The sequence below is a fragment of the Vipera ursinii genome (assembly GCF_947247035.1).
Source record: "Vipera ursinii genome assembly, chromosome: 9".
NCBI classification, from domain to species: domain Eukaryota; kingdom Metazoa; phylum Chordata; class Lepidosauria; order Squamata; family Viperidae; genus Vipera; species Vipera ursinii.
The window spans coordinates 1,853,568-1,868,246 of NC_139523.1; the positions used below are offsets into that span (position 1 = coordinate 1,853,568).

The 14,679-nt window shown below is 42.1% G+C and overlaps 1 protein-coding gene across 1 annotated transcript in view; it reads left to right on the top strand.

The window, feature by feature from the left end:
• AK2 (adenylate kinase 2) overlaps positions 1 to 1,683 on the top strand; it is a 54,330-nt gene extending 52,647 nt beyond the window's left edge. The window contains exon 7 of the mRNA XM_083369288.1: positions 1,435 to 1,683. Coding sequence (XP_083225414.1) covers positions 1,435 to 1,442 — 8 coding nt within the window. The 3' untranslated portion in view covers positions 1,443 to 1,683. The remainder of the gene's footprint in view (positions 1 to 1,434) is intronic.
• Positions 1,684 to 14,679: the final 12,996 nt, after the last annotated feature.

The window sequence follows — 14,679 nt, forward strand, 5'->3', positions numbered from 1 at the left end:
TTGGTCAGAGTTGAGCCTCTGAAGCCACGTCCTGCTGTGTCCTGGAATGGAGTGGTTGCCGGCCGCCTGCCTAATGCCCTTTTGTTGGGCGGGGCCAAGCGGGCCCTTTTCTATTTTTGCCTCTGAGATTTTTGGCCAAGAGCCTCCAGCTGCCCTTGAGCCAGCAGGCAGGGGGCTCCTGAACTCTGCCTCCCTCTGGGAGGGCCTTGCTGGGCTGGTTCGGTGCAATGTCCCTTGACTTCCCCGCACTTTGGCCGTACGGCCAGGGCAGAAATGCTGAGGATAGTCAGTAGCTGGCTGGTCATCCAGTTGCACTTGGGGGTCAGAAGGCAGCCAGTGTTTGGTAGGATTGAGAAGCGGAGGAAGCCTTTCTCGACTGGTCTGTGTTTTCCTCGTTTTTCTTTCTTTCTTCCTCCTGCGATTTACGCTTCTGTTCTTCTCAAAGAGTGAAGTTCTCCCTTTGAGGAATTCTAAGCAGCCAAAGTCATCTCCTGCTGGGCAAGGAAATGCAGCACCGCAAACATAATAGGTCACGGAGAATTTTTCAGCCTTTAAAAGAAAGGAAGGCAGTGAATTAACATTTCTACCAGAAATTACTTTTTTAGTGACTATTAACAATCCTATTTGCACATTGGTGACCGTTCCCAACTCTAAAGTTGCAAATGTGACTTGGATGGCCACATAAATTAATATAATAAATATATAAAGCTATCGTGTGGGTCTTAAGGGTTCCAGCTTCCAGAATAGTTAACTGGCAGCTAACTTCCTTCCCCGCAAAGGTTCAAGAAGACTATGGTTTGGGGACCAAAGGCAGCTAATTAAGATCATTAAAAGACCTACAAATTTCTGCTCCCCATTTTACTTCTGCTTCTCTCAATGCTTTTAAAGAACATTTCCATTTCAGGTGAGTAAGCAGCGTTCTTTTTAAAGCGACCTGGTCCCCACTGTTTGGGATTTTTGGCTAAGAGCCTCCAGCTGCCCTTGGCTCCCAGCTCCTGGTGGCTTTGGCCACACTGGGAATTCTGGGAATTGCAGTCCCTAACATCTTGGCAGGCCATGTTAGAGACAAAGGTTATTATTGCCCTGGTGTTCTCAAGGTCTGGAGTCGCATCTGTCTGTTAAGCATAAATAGGCTTTTTGCAAAATAAAGGTGCTGCTACAATTAATGGCAAAGGGAGCTGGGGCTGTTTAGCCAAATGGCAGGTTAGTGACTCTCCCTGACATCCTTGCTGCAAACTGCTTTTGTGTGCATTACAAGGCACCCTGAGATAAATGCGACAAAAGGTAGGACCTAATTGCTTATGAAGAACAGAGCTGTTCAAGTGCCTGCTTTGCTTCTAAGCTGTACGTCTCTGCTGCCTGTCTGCTATAAAGTATGGTTTATTATGAGTTTTTAAGGATTGTTTCTCTTCTTTATATTTGTCTTCATTTCAGCTGTGTGATTCCAGACAGCAAACACAGCCCACGACTGCATCAAGCACGGCATGTTCAACAACTCCCTCCCCCCCCCAGCTTTGTTCTTAGAACAAAGAATGGGGGTGGGGGTGAAATGGAAGGCCTCATCAAAAGAGGGAAGGAAATTGCCAACTGTTGGGGTTCTCTCCAGAATTGCACTAAGGAGGAAATCCTGTTCTTTAAGAAAAGCAAATCAGGAAGATAAGAATAAAGTGTTGCTGCGGGCTTGAGGGGCAGAGTGCTTAATTGTGAAATCAGTTATTTGTAATCTTTCAAAAGGGGAATTTTTAGCAGTTAGAAAAGCAGGATCTACCAAGCTTGACTGCTAGTGCCTTTTCTCCTGATTATTTCCAAGGTTTTTAGATGGCCCTGGTTCTGTTCCCAGCATGTGTTTGAGGCTCCCTTGCAACGGAGCCCCTAGCTCTGGGTTTATCCTTTGCCTCCTCCTACCCAAGTAGCTTCTCCCTGGGTTGGCTGGAGAACCTGTGAGAGGGATCGCGGAGTCCTAGTGGACGATCCCTTAAATAGGAGCCAGCCGTGTGCTGCAGTTGCCAAAAAGGCCAACACAGTGCTAGGCTGCATTAACAGAGGGATAGAATCACTTGAAGTGTTAATACTACTTTACAAGGCCTTGGTAAAGCCACACTTGGAATACTGCATCCAGTTTTGGTCGTCATGATGTAAAAAAGATGTTGAGACTAGAACAGACATGTCAAACTTGCGACGTCACGTGACGTCGTGCAATGTATCGGGACAGTTTTGTCATTGCTGGCAATGGGGTGGGCACAGCTTCCAGATGACACATCCGGCCCGTGGGCCGGCAGTTTGACACCCCTGCTCTAAAAAGTGGAGAGAAGAGCAATGAGGATGATCAGGGAACTGGAGGCTAAAACAGATAAGGAACGATTGCTGGAATTGGGTATGCGTAGTTTAATGAAAAGAAAGACCAGGGGAGACACGATAGCAGCATTCAAATATCTGAGGGGCTGCCACAGAGAGGAGGGGGTCAACCTCTTCTCCAAAGCACCTGAAGGCAGGACGAGAAGCAACCGATGGAAACTAACCAAAGAGAGAAGCAACCTGGAACTAAGGAGAAATTTCCTGACAGAACAATCAGTGGAACAACCTGCCTCCAGAAGTTGTGAATGCTCCAACACTGGAAGTTTTTAAGAAGAAACTGGACAGCCATTTGAAATGTTATAGGGTTTCCTGCCTGAGCAGGGGGTTGGACTAGATGACCTCCAAGGTCCCTTCCAACTCTGTTATTGTTATTGTTAACCCTAGGTGGAAAGATCTCTTTCAGCCACCACTGTGCAGAGATTTCCAGTAGGCAAGTCCATACAGCTGGCTCTGAACTTTTCTTGGGTCAAGTGATTCTCATCCTGGCAGCTTTGTGAACATTGGTGAGGGAAGGTATATCTTAAGCTATTCATAGGCAGGGATAAAAGAAAGCAGTATTTTTCTCAAAGTTTTTAATCACAGGCACTTTAAGCTTTTGCTCTTCTGAGGCCACCTTTTTTAAAAACAAAAATCCATTTCATGGACCCTTGCTCCCTCAGATATTGAAGGCACAAAGCCAAGAGCCTCTTCCTATCTCGTCTCATCTGAGAGAGTGGTTGCCAGTTTCCACTTGGTTCGTTCCCTTCTCCAGGATAGCAGCATCAATAAAGTTGGGCCTGAACCACTTGGTGACTGGTTTTTGTCCTTGGGCATTTGGCCCAGGGCTGGCAGGGAGAAGTATATAAGCTTAGATGGAGAGGGATAGTCTTTTAAGCAGAAGATTGAATTATGGATGAAAAACTAATCCCAAGCCTTTTGATTATGATTCTCATCAAGAGAAAAGTTCCCAGTTGCTTGGCTCATGATTCATAGGACATAGAATAATAGAACTGGAAGGGACCTTGGAGGTCTTCTAGTCCAACCCCCTACTCAAGCAGGAGATCATTCTGGACAAATGGCTGTCCAATCTCTTCTTAAAAGCCTCCACAACTTCTGAAGGCAAGCCATTCCACTGGTTGTTTCTTGTCTTGCCTTCTGGTGTTTTGGAAAATAGTTTCACTCCCTCGTCTTTGTAGCAGCCCTTCAAATATTGGAACAGTGTTGTGATGTCCACCATAGTAGGATTTGCTGGTTTTCCCCCTCTTTTTTTAAATGACCCTGTAATCCCTTGCATCAGGGTGGAGTCAGGGCGACTGAATGAAGCTGTGTTTACTGGCTGGATGCCCTTCCTGACTCTTACGTGGAGTTCACAGCAGATATTTTCTTTTTGTGCCCAGAGAGAGAAAATGCTGCTACCTAGGATTGAACTCATAGCCTCCTGGTTGTCAGGCACCTTCAAGCCACCACGTCGCTCAAGTAGCACTCTGTCCTTAGTTTACTACAATTTTTGCTTTGCTTGAATCCCAGAGGTGGTTTTGAGGGTTGGGGTTCAGCCACATGGCATGCATTTGAAGCACCTGTAAGCAAATGCAGAATACTTTCTATATTGCAGCATCTGAAAGTTGGAAACTTCTGCTCTAAATGCCAGGACAGCCTATCAAAAATCCACTTTTTTCCCCTTGCCCCATATTCTGTGGAGTCATCGTGGTCAAGCTGTGAAACAGCCGCTTCAAACTTTGCCTTGGTGATACATTTGCTGGCCTAGAGAAAAACCATCTCCATCTCAGAGGGCTCGCTAGAAAGAGAACTACAACATTCTGTGCAGAGTCTCCTCATGGTTCTAGCAGCCTTCCCCAGCCTGGCGCCCTCTGGGTGTGTGGGATTACAACTCTTGGGATACCTAGCTGGCGCTTGGTCATGGTAGTCTCACCCATCAGAAAGTCATTGTGTCCTCACAAGTTGCAAGCAACAGAGTTAAGAAACTGGGCGAATCCTGTTTGACCTTTTCTGCCTCCTTTTTGTCCCATTGCCCCCCAACCCCCCCTCCTCTCCAGCACACCTGCGCTTGAGGGTATAATGGAGGGCTCACTGTTTGGAGCAGCCTTTAGCTTCCCTGCATCATTCCTGTATTTACTGGAGGTTTGGATGGCGAAGAAGAGAAAGTGCCATTCCTAGCCGGGCTCCCCCTGGAACGCCTTGCCTTGCTCACGTGGCAGAAAAACCGATTCTCTATCATTTGGTTAATGATCATTTGAAATTATGACCTCAGTGAAAAATTGCAACTTACGACTTTTGTAGACACATGATCAAAATTTGGGTACTTTGCAACCTGCATGTATTTATAATGATTGCAGCATCAGGGGTCATGATTGTCCTTTGCAACCTTGGGGGGGGGGCTTCCAACAAATAAAGTCAGTGGGGGAAGCCAGATTCTCTTAATGACCATGACAAAAAAGTTAAATTGGCCACAACTTGCTTAACAACCACATCACTTAGTGGCTGGCCACAATTGTGGTTGTAAGTGAAGGCAGCTGTGAGCCCATGCACATTCCCTGCTGGCATCTCCAATTCAGGTTACCCTTACAAACCCAGAGAGGGAATTTGTTAACATGGCTCTGGCTGATATAGATCCACACTCTTAACTTCCAGTAGCCAGGACTCGAGTCTGGCAGAACAGAGTAGCAGAGCGTGGCCACCCATTGTGAATCCTTTCATGCAGGCTTTAAGGAGCTCACAAGCTGCAGCTGCCAGAGGCGGTGAAGTTGCTGAGGTAAGAAGGACCAAAAGATGGAGTTTCCCACTTGCACTGCCATAGCAACTGTTTCCATGGGAAATGGTGAACTTGCGGTAGGCTGGAAGGCAGTGTTCATGAAGGAGAGGACGCCATTGGCCGAGGAAGCAGCGGGAGGGGCTGGGGAGACGGGGCTTCTCCTGAGGAAAGCAAGAGCCGAGAGCCATCAAGAGGGAGGCGACTAAGCAGTGAGGAAAATCTTCCATTGTCTTTCCAATTTGGTACCAGGGTGGACGCCCTTCTGCCCTGAATTTTTATAGGTGTGTTTACAACTTTCCCCATCCTCAGCTTGGGCCATGCCAGTGGGGAAAAAGTTCAACATCCTGGAAGGCACCAGGTTGCAAAATTCTCCGCTTTGTGAAGAGAACATTGTGATTAACAGGCTAGTTAGGTTGGGTGACATGCTTGTTAAACGGCACATAAATGTATGCAGCCCTCAAAACTCTACTCAAGAAACACTTGATCAGCCCTTCCTCAGAACAAGAGCCACAATGTTCAGTCCTAGTCCCTTTGCTTTTCAACGTGACTTGGATGAAGTGAAGAAAATGTTTTTTAATATATTTTATTGATTTTTTTAACATAGTCACCTTAATGTTTGGTAAACAGCGTGTTGTCTGGGTTTATATTTAAAAACAATAATTTCTATAATTCCATAATCCACATAGTAGCTTTCTTTGATTTTCTCTTCTTCCAATAATATTCTCTTTTACCAACCTTGAATTAGTATATTTCCTAGTATTTTGATAGATAACAATTGAATATGAACATTTTCCTAGTATTTAACAACCACAGCAATGTAAAGCTTCTTTTCTAATTGATCATCTTAATTACCTTATCACAGATCCTGTTTTCAAAGTTTTTATTTAGATTTGTTTTCCCTGCAAAATTCAAAACATTCTTACCAGTTAAGATTTTCTCAGAGTTAATTGCACTTAAGTATTTAAGTCTTTTTCCTCATACAAGCTCTCCCAACAATTTTACATTTCTCATATCTTAAAAAAGCAACAAAAAAGAGAAGGAAAAAGAAGGAAATAGTATACTACTTGAGAAACATTTATTTATTTATTTATTTATTTATTTATTTATTAGTTTTTATAAACCGCCCTTCTCCCGAGGGACTCGGGGCGGTGTACAGAGGAAGGAATGTATACAGATTGAACAATAAAAGTAATAAGAAACACTAATGAAAACAAACTGGGACCCCAATTAACGCTATCATGCCAGGCCGGACTGCTGGAACAGGAAAGTTTTTAAGTCGCGACGGAAGGTACGGAGGTCAGGGGCCATCCGGATTTCGGTTGGTAAGCTGTTCCAGAGGGCTGGCGCACCTACTGAGAATGCCCTCCCCCTGGGGGCCACCAGCCGACATTCCTTGAGGGGTGGCACCCTGAGGAGGCCCTCTCTGTGGGAGCGCACAGGACGGTGGGGTGCTGACATTGGCAGAAGGTGCTCCCGTAGGTAGTCCGGACCCATGCCATGTAGGGCTTTGTATGTCATTGTTAGCACCTTGAACTTCACACGGAAGGCAACCGGAAGCCAGTGCAGCGCACGGAGGAGAGGTGTGATATGGGAGTATCGGGAGGCTCCCAAGAGTGTCCGTGCCGCCGCACTTTGCACCAGTTGAAGCTTCCGAGTGGATCTCAAGGGCAGCCCCATGTAGAGAGCGTTACAATAGTCTAGGCGAGAGGTCACAAGGGCATGGGTGACTGTACGTAAGGAGTCCAGGTCCAGATAAGGCCGTAGTTGGCGAACTAGTCGAACCCGGGAGAAGGCCCCCTTGGTCACAGCTCCTATGTGGTCTTCCAGGGAGAGCTGCGAGTCTAGGAGGACACCCAGGTTGCGGGCCCTATCGACAGGTGGAAGTAACTTGTCCCCAATGTTAAGCAGTGGGACGTTCTGAATATCCTGGCTTGCCGGTACGTACAGCCATTCAGTCTTGTCCGGGTTCAGTTGAAGCCTGTTTCTCCCCATTCATTCCCGGACCGCTTTCAGGCAGCGGGACATCACGTCTAGGGCATCACTGATATTGTTTGGAGTTGAGATAAAAAGCTGGGTGTCATCAGCATACTGATGGTACCCTACTCCAAAACTGCGAATGATCTCACCCAGCGGTTTCATGTAGATGTTGAACAGGAGAGGCGAGAGGACCGACCCCTGAGGGACTCCGCAAGCGAGAGGCCTCGGGGTCGACCTCTGTCCCCCTGTCAGCACCGACTGCGAGCGACCCTGGAGAAAGGAGGAGAACCAACGCAGAACCGTGCCTCCCACTCCCAGTCCCCTGAGGCGTCGCAGCAAGATACCATGGTCGATGGTATCGAAAGCCGCCGAGAGGTCTAATAAGACTAGGACAGAGGAATGGCCCCTGTCCCGGGCTCTCCAGAGATCATTCATCAGAGCGACCAATGCCGTCTCCGTGCTGTAGCCCGGCCTGAAACCCGATTGGTACGGGTCTAGATAAACCGCTTCATCCAGGATCTGAGGAAGTTGGTGCGCCACCACGCTCTCAACAACCTTCGCAAGGAAGCGAAGATTGGAGACTGGACGAAAGTTATTCAAAGAGGATGGGTCCAAGGTGGGCTTCTTGAGGAGAGGTCTCACCACCGCCTCCTTCAAGGCGGTGGGGAAGTGACCCTCACTCAGAGAAGCAGAGATGACCGCTAGGAACCAGCCTCGTGTCCCCTCTCGAGCTGCATAGGCCAGCCAGGAAGGGCACGGGTCCAGTAAGCATGTGGAGGAGCTCAACCTTCTCATAATCCTGTCCACTTCCTTAGGAGTTACAGGATCAAATTCTTCCCAGATGACGTCGACAAGACTGTCCATGTCTTGTTCTTCCATCTCAGCCCAGTTGGAGTCCAGGCCAGTTCGAATCCGAGCAATTTTATCCAGCAGATATTGACCAAATTCCTCGGCTCGACCCTGCAAGGGTTCCTCCCTCACCTCCTGGTTTAGTAGGGAGCGAGTCACCCTGAACAAGGCAGCCGGGCGATTATCTGCGGACGCGATGAGGCTGGAAAAGTAGTTGGATTTTGCCACCCTTATCGCAGCGAGATAAGACCTGGTGAGGATTCTTAGTCGCAATCGGTCGGATGTCCCTCTTAAGCTAAGATATATTTATATCCAGAATTTTTCTATTCTTTTTAACCATATTCAAACAGATGTTTAATCTTTAAATAGTCTATCTAATAAATCCAATCATCTAATCTTTTGAATCTATGGTTAAAAAAATAGAAAAATTCCCTCTTAAACTAAAACACATTTATATCCAGATTTTTTTATATTTTTAAACCATATTCAAACAAATGTTTAATCTTTAGATATTCCATTTGATAAATCCCATCATTTAATTTCTTAATTCTAACTTTAGCCTTTTTTTTTGCCAAACATCTTTCCTAATCTGTATGCTCCTCTGGACCAAAAAGTCTTCCCATAGTCTTGTAGATGTTGTTGTAAGTACAAGAGACAAATCCAGTGAGATGTTTTTGTGGGAGGGTTTCACCTCTTTATATTCATTGAAAATCTTTTCCTTTCTTTCTCTCTTAATTTCTGTTATCATATTTTGTCTCTCAAGTTCTTGTAGTTCTCCTGACAGCTCTATAATCCATTTTGTGGAATCTTTTTTCTTGTCCTCAGACTTATTTTGCAATCTTGAAATGTAGGTTATCTTTTTCATGTCCGATATTTCCTGCAATATTTTCTGAGAGGTTTTTTTTGTTGTAAGGTTAAATTAAAGATGTGTTCATTTATATTTTTCAAGGTTGTTTTTAATTTCCTCGTGGTTTGAAATCATTGTCATTTGAATTAGTTGCAACATAACATACATTTCCTCCTGGAAAGTATTTGTTTTTTCTTGCTACATTCTTTCTGCAGATCTCTAATGTTCTATGATAGCCAAAAATCAAAGTTTTCCTTTCTCTGAAAGCAGCTTTAGAGTCACAGTTCAATAAGTATTTATAATCCAGGAAGGTCAATTTTTCCCCCTAAGGTTTATAGTTCTCGCCTTGTAGGTAGCCCAAATTGTTTCCTTTTTCTTTTTCTTGTTGCAGCTGTAATTCCTGTATTAGAGCAACTACAGTTGTATATTTTCATCCATCACTAGATGTCAGCACCAGTTCAGTTTTCAGTTTTGAAAACAAGCAATTACTTTCTTCTGTTTTCATCAATACTCTTTTGAAAAGAAAATCTTAACAAATTCCACCAATTTCAATATATTTCTGTCCCCTATAAAAGTTTAATTCACCACTTCCTTCTGTGGGAGGATGGGGCAAGAGTCCCACTCCTCCTTACTTTTGGAGGATTTTAGCTTTTTGGGTTTTTTCCCCCAGGAAATCAATTATCAAGTAGAAGAGAGAGAATAGATATTCTTTCCCAGTTCCAAACACATTGTTTACAATCAAGCTTGAATTAGTGCTTTTTGGCTTTGACTGCTTGTAGCTTGGGCTAAAGACTCTGGAGTGAAGCTAGCCTTTCTTCTGCTGGTTTCTGGAAGGCTTTCCCGGAATGACCGAATCAATCGCCATCTCTCCGTGGTTGGTGGGGCTTCCCTCCTTCTTTGTGACCTCTCTGGGCAACTTTAGGGTCCCCTAACAGGAAAAAAAATTGGCCGTAGGGTGCGGAACTCTGCAATCCCTCAGCTGCTGAGCCAGAAAATGTTTTTTAGATACTGTATGCATCTGGCACAAAACTGGGTGGGACAGGTAATAGACTAGGAAACAAAATTTAAAATCATCTTGTCTTCTGGTGGTAACGCCGCGCCGATGGTGGCTTTTTTCGGCTGCCCGTCCTGAGGTTTCGTCAGAACCGCGGAGACAGTGAAAATCAGCTGTCCCGTGGCTTGTAAACCTCCCCCTCGGGAGAAGAAGGGGAGGTGAGCTTTCCTCGGGTAGAGGTAGAGCTCCCCTAGACCCCCAGAAATATCTGGGGGTCGGAGGGTGAGAGCTCCCTTGGAGCCCAAGACTTTCTCCGAATCCAGGACGCCTTTGCTCCGAGCTGATGGGGCAAAGCTAAATGCCGCATCCACATCTGCTGATTATAGCGATCTGTGATTGATTTGAAAGCAGACAGAGCTGATCAGGAGGAGTTAAATTTGCAAGTATTTGGAACTTTAATTTGGGGAGTATTAATCTTCTCCATACCCTAATTTGATTCTGAAAGGGAAAAGATGGCACCGGAATGTTTTTCTTTTGTCTTTTGAAAGAACAAAGCATGAAGAAAGAGATATATTTTGTAACAAAAATTTAAATAACATATTGGATTTTTGTGTATTTGAGAGTTTTTAAAGTTTTTAAAGATTTTTCTGGGACTTTATTTATCTTGAGGTGCAGAGGGAAAGTGAAAGTGATAAGGGAAAGTGAATTTTAACAAGTGGGAAAATGGCTTCAAGACGGCAGGGAATTCCTGTTGTTCCTCTCCTGTAATGCAGCCTGCAGTGCAATCCACATCGAAGCCCAAATCTCCTCCACCTTCTCCCCCACCACCTGCATTTACACTTAAGGATTTGCAGGATGCTTTAAAGCTTCAAGCTCAACAAACAGCTCAACAAATAAAGGAGGAGATGGCTGATCTTTTTGAGAGTAAAAATAGAGAGATGAGAGAAGACATATTGCTCGCACCCCAAGGGCTGGCCACACACATTGAACGTTTAGATGATCGTGTGGATGAGGTTGTGGAAAACAGTGCAAAATTAGAAAGTAGAATTGCCACAGTTGAAAATAAAATTGATAGAACGGAGGATGAGGTGACTATCTCACAATATAGAGACATGGAATTTGCTTTGAGAATAAGAGGATTGAAAGAGAACCCACGTGAAGACTTGAAGGAGGAGGTAGCAAAAGATATAGCTCCCATTTTGAGATGTGATCCTGAGGAATTATCAAGACAGGTGGATAAAATATTTAGGGTTAACTCTTGGATTGCGAGGCAGAAAAATTTACCTAGAGATGTGGTGGTTTATTTTTCTAAGAGGTCACTCCAAAATGCAATTATCCAGGCCTTTTATCAACAGAGATTTCAAATTGCAGGTCAGGATATTATAATTTTAAAAGAAATACCTCCAAAAATTTTGAGAAAGAGAAAAGATTTTGGTTTCCTGTCTGAGGAGCTTAAAAATTGACAGATTCAGTTCAGATGGGAGATACCTATCGGAATGGTGGTGAATTATGCAGGGACACAATATTGACTTAACACGATTTCAAAGGCAAAAGATTTTTATATTCATGTCCTGAAAGCAGGTTCACCACCATCTCCATGACTTGGGAGAAAAGAAGAAAAGTTGGAAGATAAACAGCAAACTGAAGGTGCAATGTCATTGGTTGCTGGAGAGGCACAGCAGGCTGAGTCTACTGAACAGTTTTTGGTGTTAAAGGATGATCCAAGGGAGCAGAGAATGACACGGGCTGCGTATAAACGTAAAGAAAAGGAGCAATTGAAACAGAAGATAGATTCTGGTTCTACAATACTGGTTCTACAAAACTCCTGTTACTACTGAGGCGGTGGGAGGAGCAAGACCGAAGAGACCAACTGAGGATCTTCAGGCATTGTTCTATAGGCTTCAGGTCGCAAAGAATGGCGACAAAGTTCCTGACTTGGAATGTTAATGGCCTGAATTCACCACAAAAAAGAAATAAAGTATTTCATTACCTGAAGCAACATAAAAATGATATTGTTTGCTTACAAGAAACTCAAATTTGTGCGAAAGATCAAAGGTATTTGATTAATTCCCAACTGGGATTACATTTTATTGCATCTGCTCCAGATAAAAAGAGTGGAGTGGTTATCTACTCAAGAAAAGACTTACCAGTTAGATTAAATGAGACTGATATACAAGGAAGATATGTTATTATTGAACTACTGTTACAAGCAAGAAAGTTCTTATTATTGGATTATATGCACCTAATCAACAGCAAAGAAAGTTTTATAAGCTTTTACACAACCAAATAACTCAATTGGATTATAAATTGTTATGATGGGTGACTGGAATGGTGTTTTGGACTCATGTAAAGATAAGAAGGGATCTTTTAAAAATACCCCTAATCATTCTAAACTGCCTAAAGCCTTTTTTGATTTGAAAGATGATTTGGAATTAAGAGATATTTGGCGGGAGCGAAATTTGGAGGACAGAGACTTTACCTTCTTTTCAGACAGGCATCAATCGTTTTCCAGAATTGATTTTTTTAATTACTAATGATCTCTTTTCTAGGTTTAAAAAGGTCAAGATTCTTTCCAGAACACTATCGGATCATAGTCCGGTATGGATGGAGTTGTTTAATGAAGATGGGATTAGAAGATCTTGGAGATTGAATGAAAATTTATTTAGATATGATGAGTTCTCAGAGAAATGTAGGGAACATTTGAAAGAATTTTTTGCTTTGAATATGCATAAAGGTACTTCGATTGAAATGGTTTGGGATGCTAGTAAAGCTTATATGAGAGGGGTTTTGATTTATATGCATAATAGACATAGGTGTAAGCAGATGCAAAAACGTAAAGAGTTGGAAGAAGAAATTAAGTTGAAAGAGAAAGCTCTTATTTTGAACCCATTGGATAAGAGAGTAAGGGCTTCAATAAATTTGCTGAAAGAGCAATTTAATATGTTAATGGCGGATCAGGTTGCAACTAACTTGCGGTATGCAAAACATAATAGTTTTTATAATGCAAATAAACCTGGTATGTGGTTAGCTTATCAATTAAGGAAAAAACAGAAATTATGCACTATAGAGAAAATAGAATATAAGGGTAAAGAGGTTTATCAACAAAATTTGATTTAAAAGGGTTTTTTAGATTTTTATGCAAATTTATATGCTAGTGAGAATATACAAGCTTTAGATATAGATAAGTATTTACAGGAAGCACATATTCCTATGCTCTCAAATGAGCAACGGGAGGAGATAAATCGATTAATCACTTCTGAGGAAATCATTTCAGCAATTAAACAGTTAAAATTGGGTAAGGCTCCTGGTACAGATGGGTTATCAGCAACTTATCATAAATTATTATTTGCAGAGATGGTAGAACCGTTAAAGGAATTATTTAACAATATCCAGGCTGGAGGGGTAGTGCCTCCATCCTGGAGAAGGGCTTTTATATCTCTCATTCCAAAGGAGGAGCAAGATCCCACTCAACCAAAGAATTATAGACCTATATTGCTTTTAAATATAGATTATAAGATTTTTGCAAAAATATTGGCAAATAGATTAATGCAGGTTTTGAAACAAATGATTAATAGTGATCAGTCTGGATTTATAACTGGAAGACATATGAAATATAATGTAAGACAAATTGTAAATTTAATAGAGTATTTGGATAAGAACAACCAAGTCCCTGCAGCACTGATATTTTTAGATGCTGAAAAAGCATTTGATCAATTGAATTGGCAATTTTTATTGAAAGTTGTTGATAAGATGAATTTTGGGGATAAATTTTTGCAATCTATTAAGGCTATATATCAACAACAATTGGCACAAATTATAATTAATGGGGGATTAACAGATGCATTTAAAATTGAAAAAGGTACAAGACAGGGATGCCCCCTTTCACCACTGTTGTTTGTTTTAACATTGGAGATTTTATTGATTAAAATTTGTGTATCAACTAAAATGACTTGGTTGTTACACTATCTCAACCGACTCAATCAGTTACAGATTTAATGGAAATTATAACTCAATATGGGAAAGTTTCTGGTTTTAAGATAAATAATTGTAAGAGTAAAATGTTATCTAAAAATATGACTATGAATGAAAAAGAAAAGTTAGTAAAACTAACGGGTTTTGAAATAGAGAAAAAGGTTAAATATTTGGGAGTATATATTTCAGCTTCAAATGTGAAATTATATAAGAACAACTATGAGATATTATGGCAAAAAGTACAAAAGGAGTTAGTTGGAAAAAATTACAATTATCTCTGTTGGGGAGAATTGCAGCTGTTAAAATGAATGTTCTACCAAAGTTTCTTTTTTTTGTTTCAAATGATACCTATATTGAAAAAGGATGCCAATTTGGATGAGTGGCAGAAGGGTATTAATAAATTTATTTGGGCATGGAAAAGACCGAGAGTTAAATTTAAGATCTTACAAGATGTATGGGAAAGAGGAGGACTTAAACTGCCTAATTTGAAATTATATTATGATGTGGTTGTTTTATCAGCAGTTAGTGACTGGCTTAATTTAACAAATGAAAGATTACTTTACCTTGAGGGATGGGACTTATTATATGAGTGGCATGCATATTTAGTTTATGATAAAAAAGTGGATAAGGCATTTAAATCTCACATTTTAAGAAGCGCCTTATTGCGCGTATGGAAAAAATATTATTATAAGTTAAATTATAAAATACCAATTTGGGGGATTCCTGGGCATGCGATAGAGGGTGTATCTGTGGGTGTGAACTTGGATAGGACTTCATATAAGAAATTACTTAGATGGATAGGGAATGGTTGGCAATTAAAATCATTGGGTGAGTTAAAACAAGAAAATATCATACAGTCTTGGTTTCAATATACTCAATTGCAAACGAGGTGGAAGATAGATCAGAAAATTGGTATTACATTAACTGATGAAAATT